The 10,248-nt window shown below is 32.1% G+C and overlaps 1 protein-coding gene across 1 annotated transcript; it reads right to left on the bottom strand.

The window, feature by feature from the left end:
* Positions 1–7,350: 7,350 nt before the first annotated feature.
* LOC113375989 (CCR4-NOT transcription complex subunit 4-like) lies at positions 7,351–8,616 on the bottom strand (the record flags this gene model as incomplete). The annotated part of the gene is given in 4 exon segments (XM_026615927.1): positions 7,351–7,362; positions 7,571–7,751; positions 7,839–8,529; positions 8,532–8,616. Coding segments are annotated over 4 exon segments (969 nt in total), but the record flags the coding sequence as incomplete, so codon positions are not given.
* Between the last annotated feature and the right edge of the window lie 1,632 nt (positions 8,617–10,248).

Genomic DNA, 10,248 nt, shown 5'->3' with positions numbered 1-10,248 from the left:
TTTAACCTATAATATTTATTAATATAAAAATATATCTATTAATTTATGCTAATTTTTATAACAATATCTCAATACCTCGAACAAAATGGTGTGCAATTTAATTAATTTTAATTGAGAAGTCACTTGAATAACATTCCGTATAGATAGATGATGTTTCATAAGTCGTTGCCCCTCGAACGTCCTCTCGTCTCGTGCGTCCCGTTGGCGGGCGTTTAGGTCGTAGTGGTTTACGCTGCGCTACGGTCAGCGGCAGCGAGCAGATGCCGGAAGGCGGAAGTTTCGGCGCGTTTAAGAGCGCAAATAGAGAACTTTTACTACCGCCGAGAACAAGTTTCTCACGCAGTTGAATGTTTCACACAGTTCGGCATCGCCAGAGTTTTGTTCGAATTATTTATCTTTTTATTCGACTCATCATTTCGCCGGCAAGCGGCAGCATAGAAATGGGCGCGAACTCTCCCCTCATACAGTTGTTTCCTCAATTATTATATAACTTTAGTTTCTTGTTTAATTCATTAATCCCCATTATTTGTACGCAATGGAGGATTATCTAGAAAGAGCGGCGGATCGACGCTGAAACGAATTTGCGAATGTACGACGAACGAAATGTCGTTAATTAATTAGTTGATGTGCTCCGTTATGTAACTTTAAAACTTTCCAAAGATCGACTGTATACCGTATTCTGTAACTTTGCATAGCAGACTCTGACATTTACATAAACTGCGACGTCAATGGTAAGAACTTATAAGAAATGCTTAGCCGTAAAACAACGCCTACAACATTTGCATTCACGGAATTATGAATTAGGAACTTATTAAAAAGAAATAAACTAAGTAGTCATATATATATATATATATATATATATATATATATATATATATATATATATATTTAGGGCAGGATGGGGCACAAAGATCCAATTTGTGAGTTCTCTGAGCAAATATATTGTAAAAACCAAACTAATTATATTACAACAAATAACGCATATCAAATAAAAAAACTATCCCACTATTTTCAGTAGCTCTCCCAATTCATCATTGTAAAAATGTGTTTTTTGCTGTTTTTCAAGAATTTGTCACCTGGTCATTTTTACCCCATAAGTGGAGTAAAAAGAGACGGCAAGGCGGGATTTTATAAATAAAAGCTGCATTTTTCAAACAATGCATAATATAAATTTCATGGGTACATTTTTTGCAGAGTTAACACTCTATATAACCTTGATCTGGTACTTTGTCAAATACTTTTACCAGCAGAGTTATATTAATTAATTATTTAATTTATCTCTTTCATTTTTAACTTGATTTACTTGTTCATTTACCATTTTTTATAGTCTACACCTTTTCTAGGGTAAAAGTTTTTACCCTACCCACGTGTGAGCTATTATAAAGTTTATAAAAAAAGTTGAATCTAACTTAAAATCAATAATACATTTTATGAACAATTAAATAACATATATTTAAACATTATATTAGAGTCTTTTAAACTAAACAACCAAAAAACTTTTACTCGCAGACCATTAAGCCCCGCTCTACCCTATACCGTTTACATATATAGCCCAAAATATCAAATTTTGTCAACAAAATAAATTTTATAATTAGACATTTAAAAACTATTATAATAAATTTATGGATATACTTTTATAATATACGAGATCTGCTACAATATGTAGTACTACAATATAATATATACTTACTATTGTTAGTGTAAAAATAAAAATTATGTTTCAGATATGTAAAAAACTAGTGGTGCATAATATCGTGCCTTAAGACAAACTGCTGGAAATCCAGCAAAAATAATTTTAATCAAGGAGTTAACTCCTTGTAACCAAAATTATTTTTTTAAAAAAAGCTTTAAAGTTTTTTTTGTAAATTTTGAAAAAATTAGATTATTGAGAATTTGGATTTTTTTTTAAAGACCATTATTGGCACCTTTTGACCCGTAACTTCGAAACCTGCCCTGGCCAATAACTAGTCAGCACGTCTTCTTATCAATAAGAAGTGAATGTGTTTTGAATCATTCGAATCGGTAGATCTCTGTTACCGAAATCGTTTACAAAATTTTGCATACGCACACACACATACATACATTTTTAAGGTATGTCAAAATGATCAGAAACCTTTGAAACGTAAAGATATATAAAAAATTTCATTTTCGATTTTTGCGATTACTGTAACTTATCCTGGGTGGTTAATAAAAATTAGGAATCTGAGTAGTTAAATGTTTGTGAATGAAAATAGAACAAAACCACCTATAGTTCTGTTGATTTCAAAAACCCTATAATAACATCAAATTTATTACTTCTCTTACAAGTTAGTTCTGGTTTTGATAAAAATCAAAAGGAGTTGTGACTTGGCATCGCTCCTTTGTCAAACTCGGTTATGTTCTCCCCGGCTTGGCCGCTCGATAAGCATTCATATTTAATCATGTGTCAATGTTCCGCCGGCGTAGCTGGCCGCCCGGCGCGTTGCCGCGTGACTGCGTGTGTGTGACGCGCCTCTCTCCTCTTCGTCGTGTTTTGTTATGTCGTAGGGTAGAGCAGGGCTAGTTGAGCATAGGGGCAAGTTGAGCAATCGAAATATCTCGAAAACTATCCACCGTCCGTTTAGGCATTATATGGCGAAAAGTTAGAGATTTGGGAGAAATAAACATTCCGCGATCGCTAGTGGCCGCTGGACAAATGAGTGAGGCTCACGGGCGTTTTGTTTATTTTGAGATCGAAAAGTAAAAAAGTACTTCATCACGAGTTTTCGTCTGGTTTAGTCAAATGTTATTTATTGTTATACAGGTAAATGTTATTCTTCAATATAATTATAGTACATTTAATATGCACAGAAATTCTGGGTATAATTCTCATGGTTTTTTTATAAACTCACTTTTATTTTGAAATTTCGAGTTGGGGTTAGTAATGCATAGTTGCTAAACTTGCTCTGTCACTAAGACAATTACCACTAACTTCCAGAAATTAATTATTATTTTCAAGATTTAAGCTAAGTCTACGAGTAATAATATAAAGAAACAATAAAACTGAATATTATGGTAAAATAATTCCTAAGATACGATATTGTTTTGTTGATTCTACTTTTGGTTAATTATTCAGAGAAAATTACTATAAGCTTTGTTTTCTCTGTCAATAAAGACTATAAATATAGAACTGGTTATTAAAAACTTATTTATTTCATCACTAATCGACATTGAACCTATAATTTCATTATAATTTCTTAGTGCTCAACTTGCCCCACCTATGGGGTACATTGAGCTGTAGCTTTTAAATTTTACTTATTACCAAAAAATAGTATTAACACTTTTGTTAAGCGATAAACAACAAATCCATTAAGCCGTATAGAAATTTATTGAGACTTTTCATTGGGGAGCTACATCCGTGTAAAAATTTGCTCAACTAGCCCCGCCCTACCCTACTGCAAGAGTCGCGTTTCGTTCTGGGACGTTTCTATTCGCGTTATTAGCGAACGACGAGCTGACAGCCGACAGACATGACAATATCGTTTGCCGCGAAACCATTATCCAGCGAGAGACGCAGCCGAGGAAACCGCGAGAAAAATGCGACGCGCAAATTGTTTTCTGTCCGCGTTTACGCTCTTCGCCCATTACGTTAACAAAGTCAATTGTACTAGTCACACCTAAACATATAATGTGCTCCTAAGAGCGATTGCTTCCTACTTATTAGTATTATATAGACAGAGGATATATAGAGGAGCTAAGGACTATCTGTAGCAGAGTTGGCTAGTAACAGGTTGTTAAACAAAAAATGTTTTGGATTCTTATGGATAGATAGATACTTTATTAAAATTCAATATTTATTAATAAATTTAAATTTATATCACAGAAATTTGATCAGTGGATCTCAGGATATATTAATTTCGAAAAAAAAAATGTTACAACAGGCCCCTTGCTCCCAGACATTTTAGCTGTAGTCCTTGAATTTATTCAGCATTGCATCGTTCCTTAAGGTAAAAACGAAATTGATATTTTCTGCATTTTTTGCGCCGTATCTCCGAAAGGGCTAAACCTGCCTATATTAAACACTAATCCTCATCAGTAGAAATCCATACTTTTTGACTAATTCAAATTAGTTGATCAGTACTCCCAAAAACATCGTAGAAAAATTGTATCTATATATGCACTCATATACAAACACACATACATGCATTTTTCTAAAGTCTGCCAAAACTTTCAGAAACCTTTGAGACAAAAAAATATGCAAAAAAAATTTTAACTTCCCATAGGGCAAGTTGAAATTTTTTATATATCTTTACGTTTCAGAGGTTTCTGAATATTTTGGCATACCTTAGAAAAAAAATGGATGTATGTGTGTGTGTGCGGATACAAATTTTTGTCGACGATTTCGGGAACACCGATCAACCGATTTAAATAATTCAAAAAATATTCGATTCGTACTGATAAGGAGACGTGCTGATTAGTTTTTGGCGGGGGCAGGTCTAGCCGTTCCGAAGATACGGCGCAAAGGATGCCAAAAACGGTAACGCGGTTTTTAAGAGAACGGAGCGTCCGATTTTAAAAATTCAAAAAACATTCACTTGTTTTAAGAAGATGAAGAACTGATCAAATTTTCATGAAGGCAGGTTCAGCGGTTTCGGATATCTAGTTGAAAAAATTAAAAAAAAGCCATTTGGCGGTCAAAAATGATCATTAGACATATGCACATCAAATTATTAAATATTTTATAGAGATTTTCACAATAAGTATAAATTTTGTTTACATTCCTATGGGTTCCGTACCAATGTTTATCTGTTAGACGGCGACGCGACGCTTACGCGCTTTGATATTTCGTCTCTGTGCAGCAAAAGCAGTACGATTGCTTTGAAAAAAGTTTAGAGTTTCCAAAATATCTTAAAATAATTTTTTCTTCAAAAAGTCTTTTTTCAAAAAAGTAAATTTTTGTCAATAATGTACAGTTTCTCAAAAATCTAATTTTTTCAGAGTAATTTTTTTTTCGAAAATGTTAATCTTTTAAAAAAAATTGTACGGGAAGTTCCAGCACTTTGCCTTAAGGCACAATGCCATGCGCCCCACTAGTTTGTTGTCTTTTAGCGACTACTATAACTTACCCAACTGGAAACTAAAAAATACACATAAATATTAGAATAAACGATCTTTATTAGGTATAATTTATAATTTATACATATAGTTATACAGTTATACTTAAGCTCATTTATTTTTTCCATGATAAGAAATTTAATCATAAGTAAATTTACTTCTTTATTAGCTAGTGTGAGTAAATATAAGTTTATGTATTTATATCTTAGGATAGTTATACATGATTATATAAATTGTATAGAAATATGTAGGTATAAACTAATATAAATGAAATAAATAAATCTTTAAAAACAAAAAAATAAAAACAAAACTTAAGCTAATAATGATACATTAATTGATAAACAATATGATAAATCAGATAAATTAAATATTAAATATTTAAGTATACGAAATATTATTTTATTTGTATATGATATATTATATATAATGAAATATTAGAAGTAAATCCTAAAAAATCTTCATCGCGATATTACCTTAAAAATGTGCAGCAGATTCGACTTGCGCTCATTCTTCATATCAAATTTTTATTCGTCCTTATCATTCTTGCTTTCAGCAGATGGAATTTAATAATGCCAATATTTTCGCCTACCATCATTGGCAGGTGGTATGTTCCGAAACTCAGGAGGTATATTCTGGAACGCAGGCGGCATTTGATGGTCATGCGGCTGTTGCACTGCATTTTGCCACTGATTTTGTATAGGCATAGTCATAGGGGTATTGGCAGGACATTGATCAGTATTGTACGAACCTGTGTATGGAGTCATATTTGCATGGTGAGGTGTTCTTACTGGAGCATTATGACTATGACTTTGATTATTACCAAAATGTCCCAATTGCGCATTTGTTGGGCGTGGAGTATAAATGTAATTCATTGAATTTGCAGAGTGTTGGCTCATATTGTTATTGGCATACACTGATCTTTGTCCAAACTCTACGGCTGAGTTCAATTGTGTGCATTTGCAAGTCATGCTCATATTTTCACCGTAATGCTGCTGTGGTAACGAATTTGGAATTTGTTGCTGGTGTGCCATGAAATCCCAATTAGAAGATGAAGTGTTGTACATATTATTGTCACTTCCAGATTTGATGCTTCCTATTGGTCTTGGAGATATTTCAATATCAAAAGACTTCATATTTGAAATGCTACTTGATGGCAAAGAAAATCTCCGACTAGGATTCTCTTCATATTCTCTATATGTTTTAGATCCACAATTAGAATTTTGTTGAAGATTTATTTCATTCTCCATTGACGAATATGAAAATGGCGATTGTGCGCATTCGGAAACCATGCCTATATTTTTACCACAATGTTGCTGGTGTGAATTTGGAATTTGTTGCTGATGTATCATAGAATCAGCACATGTCGCGTTGTTTACATTGAAATCAGGTCGAGATTTAATGCTTTCTTTTTGTTCCGGAAATAATCAATGTCAAAAGCATTCACATTTGAAATGCTGCTTGATGGTAAACAACACTTAGGACCAAGATTCTCACTACATTCTCTACATTTCTTATATTCTCGATTAGAATTTTGTTGAAAGTCAATGTTCCCCATTGAAGCAAATGTTTCGTTAGCCTTTCTGCAGGCATCAAAATCAAGATCATCATCTGAAGTTGCGCGAAAATGGTTTTTAGTTTTGAAACAAGCTGAATGATTATAAATTTGTTTATTTGAAAGTGCTATGTTGTCGGAATTTTTTTGAGTATTTGTCATAGAATTGTAACATTCTCTACATTCTCGTGATTGATGGCTATCAGAATAACTAAAAGATTGATTAGGTGTTTCACTACCTCCGTCGTTTATTTTAAATAATAGATTAAGCGATTCTTCTGTATCAGTACTTTCTAAGCACTTTTCTTTGTGTAACAAGTTTCCTTCATTATAATCGCTTAAAAACTTTAAAAGGGAATTTGCAATTTCAGTTGGCTCACATAATTTGTCCTTTAATATCAGACCTTCAATATCCGACTGAACACCATTTATTTCATTTAAGAAATCTTTACTTTGCAGCATAGCTTGATGATCATGTAAATTTGCTTCTGAAACGTAATTTGTGTTACAGCCATGCTCAATTTGATTTGATAATTTGTTTGAAAAGGCAAATTTTGTTTGCAGTCCTTCTGATGAATTAGTTAAAGTCAGCGATTCATTATTAACTTGCTTTTGTCTTAAAATTTGTGTCATTGCATTCACCTTTGCACCCAGTGATTTTACATGGTAATCGCTCAAACAAAGCTACTAAACTACTGGGTGGTGTGTCAGTATTTAAGCAGTTATCATGTGAAAGCCTAGAATGCATGTTGTGATTAGAATCAAAGTTTGAAAGCCGTCTTACAAAATGAGAATTAGTCTTTCCATAATTAAGACTTAGATCTCTTTTGCTGGTTTCAAAAAGTGATTCATTGTCAGTAAATAGGAAATTAGGAATAAAATGTTTTTGCATGTTTTAGCAGTAATATTTTCATAGCTTTCATTTCGTGGAAATTGATAACTAACAATTTTTGTTTGTTTGTTTGTTTCACTGCACTTCAAATTGGCTTGTCCTATCGTAGCTTCGCTTGATGGCTTGCTCTCTTCGGTCGTTTTCTCTTCTTTCTCGATTTTTTCTAATTGTGAATTGAGGTCTGCCTTTTCCGTCGATTCAGATGTTATTTTTTGGTCAATACTACGCGCACTGCTATCAGTTGTAAAAATTTTATTTAAGCTATTCTGTGTTTTTTTATTTTTTGTTGTAGAATTGTTTTCTTTTGTTTTAGAACTGTACAAGTGTTTACCACCTGTTGCAATAGCAGGTGTACGTACGGCTTTTTCGGTAGTTTTCGACTTTAATGCATCAAGCAGTTTTTTTTCATACTCTTTGTGTTTACCAAGATTTATTTCTTCTTCCGTAAAAGTGGCTTCTGCATCAAAAACATGAAGATAGATGCAGTCTCGTTCAAAGCATGGTAAATTCTTTACGAATTGAGTACAGTACTTAGTAACTCCAATACGCGTCTTAATACGTTTTCCCTTTATTCGAGTTTTATTTACAGCCAGAATAGCTTCAAGTGCATCATTATCACGACTATAGGTAATATACGCCATAGCATCTGATTTATTTTTCCTAATAATAATATTTAAAATTTTCCCATATTTTCCAAAAAACTCATTTCTTTTCAATATTTTTGAATCTGCTATGCTCATATGAAGACCAACAGCGAAAACTAAGTTTTTCTGTAAAACTTGTAGATTAGACAGATGTTTTTGATGTTCAAGAGTTTTTAACTTACGCTGTTGGACTTCATGTCTCTTTTTGGCTTTTAGGGTGGCAATTTTATCTTGTGATAAAGGAGTAAAATTTGCTGGGTTTTCTGGATAAGATTCCCAACATTGTGGACATAATCCATCACCATCTATTCTAATTGTATGCCAACAAAATCGACATACCTGGTAGTTACATGCGCACGGAAAAATTCCAAATCGTCATCTTCTAACACTTCTAGACACAGGGGACACTCTTTAGCATTGTCTTCCGCCATATTCACTGTTTTGATAATAGTTATATAGGACACAGAAATAAATCATTTAAAGTTCACAAAATTACAAAACTACTGAAATTACACAGAATTGTTAAGATGATAACCTATAAAGTTGTATGCGACCGCCTTGTAAGTTCAGTGCGCAACGACTAAATTCTATGAACAATATGACTTTTGCAAATTCCATTTGCATGAACCAGTTTGTGATAATAATACGCTTGGAATAATTCATAAACAAATGCACAAAGGTGTTATAATTCTAATCATGCAAGATTATTATTTGATTGCCGTAAACCGATCCATATTAGAATAATAAACGATAAGTCTCATAATATAAATTGTTGATATATTAGATGAGTAATCATACTCTTTTTGAAAGCTGTGACAAAAATGATGAAAACATCAGTGTTATGATTTTGTGATTTGGTTCCTTGCGGCTCCGATAAATTCATATACTCTTGTTGAATATAAATAAAAAAATATTTTTTAATCTATCTTCTTATTTTCATAAAATTGTTAGATAAAAAAGAATCAATATTCAATAATCGTAACAAAAAGTGGCAGAAAACTTATTTCTGAAAAAATCTAAATTATTTAAAAACAATCCTAAAGTTAAAAATAAGCTCAAGATTTTAAATTTCTAAGCAATTTAATTTGGTTTATTTTAGTCATTTTTGTCGGTTATTTAAAGTCGAATTTTTGTAAGAATTTTTATATCGTGTGAAATGACAGCAGGTGGCATAAAATGTTATATTAGAGAGTTGCAAAGATTTAGACATTAAACTTTAAAAACATTTGCGAAATAAGAAATATAGACTGATGTCGAAACCAGTTGATGAAAATCTGATGACGTAAATATATACCATATAATGTTTTTACTTTATTCTCAAGGTAAATTACAGCCTATTTTCTAATTACAGTAATATTTGATAAATATTTATGACTAATATGCATAAAGTTCGAACACAAATAATGATTACGCTGTAGCAAGCTATTATTGTTGTAGTGGAATGAGAAAATATTCTTGAACTAAATGAAGTCTGCATACATAACTGATAATATACATATAATATCAACTAATTGTTTTGTAAATTCTTAAAAATTCAGGCAGTTGTTGTTCATTCTGTTAATGCAGGAAAAATGTTTTTGCAATCATTAAATTAGCCGCTCCGTGCCCTCAAAAATTTAATAGTGATTTTTAGCACCTTCTGCCCCGTATGTTCAAAATTGCTGTACCTGTCTTTGCCACAAATTAATCAGCACTGATCACATACAATAAATACATACATTTTATATTTTTATAAAGTATTCCAAAATGTTCAGAAGACTTGAAACATATAGATATGCAAAAATTTTGATTTTCGACTTTTTTGCGATTCCATAACCTCCCCTGCGAGAAGTTAGATTATAATACTATTTTATAAACTATGCATTTAAAATTTTCAAAATTGGTGAACTTTGAAAAACAAAGATAACAAAAGTATTTGCTTGCGTGGTTAGCTTTTTGTTAGTGAGCACTTGTTTAGTTTGCGAGACCATAATATAATTTTTGTACGTTGATTATTGTTTGTAAGATGCATTATTAATTATAAGTTACATTCTACAAATGTTTTTATATAGCCTCTATAATAGCTTACATGTGGATGAGACAAAAAA

Source organism: Ctenocephalides felis, unplaced genomic scaffold, assembly GCF_003426905.1.
Source record: "Ctenocephalides felis isolate EL2017-DRISC unplaced genomic scaffold, ASM342690v1 CF-g0.4_SCAFFOLD_01886, whole genome shotgun sequence".
Taxonomy (NCBI): Eukaryota; Metazoa; Arthropoda; class Insecta; order Siphonaptera; family Pulicidae; genus Ctenocephalides; species Ctenocephalides felis.
The sequence above is the reverse complement of the archived record's forward strand: the minus strand, read 5'-3'. Positions and strand labels throughout refer to the sequence as shown.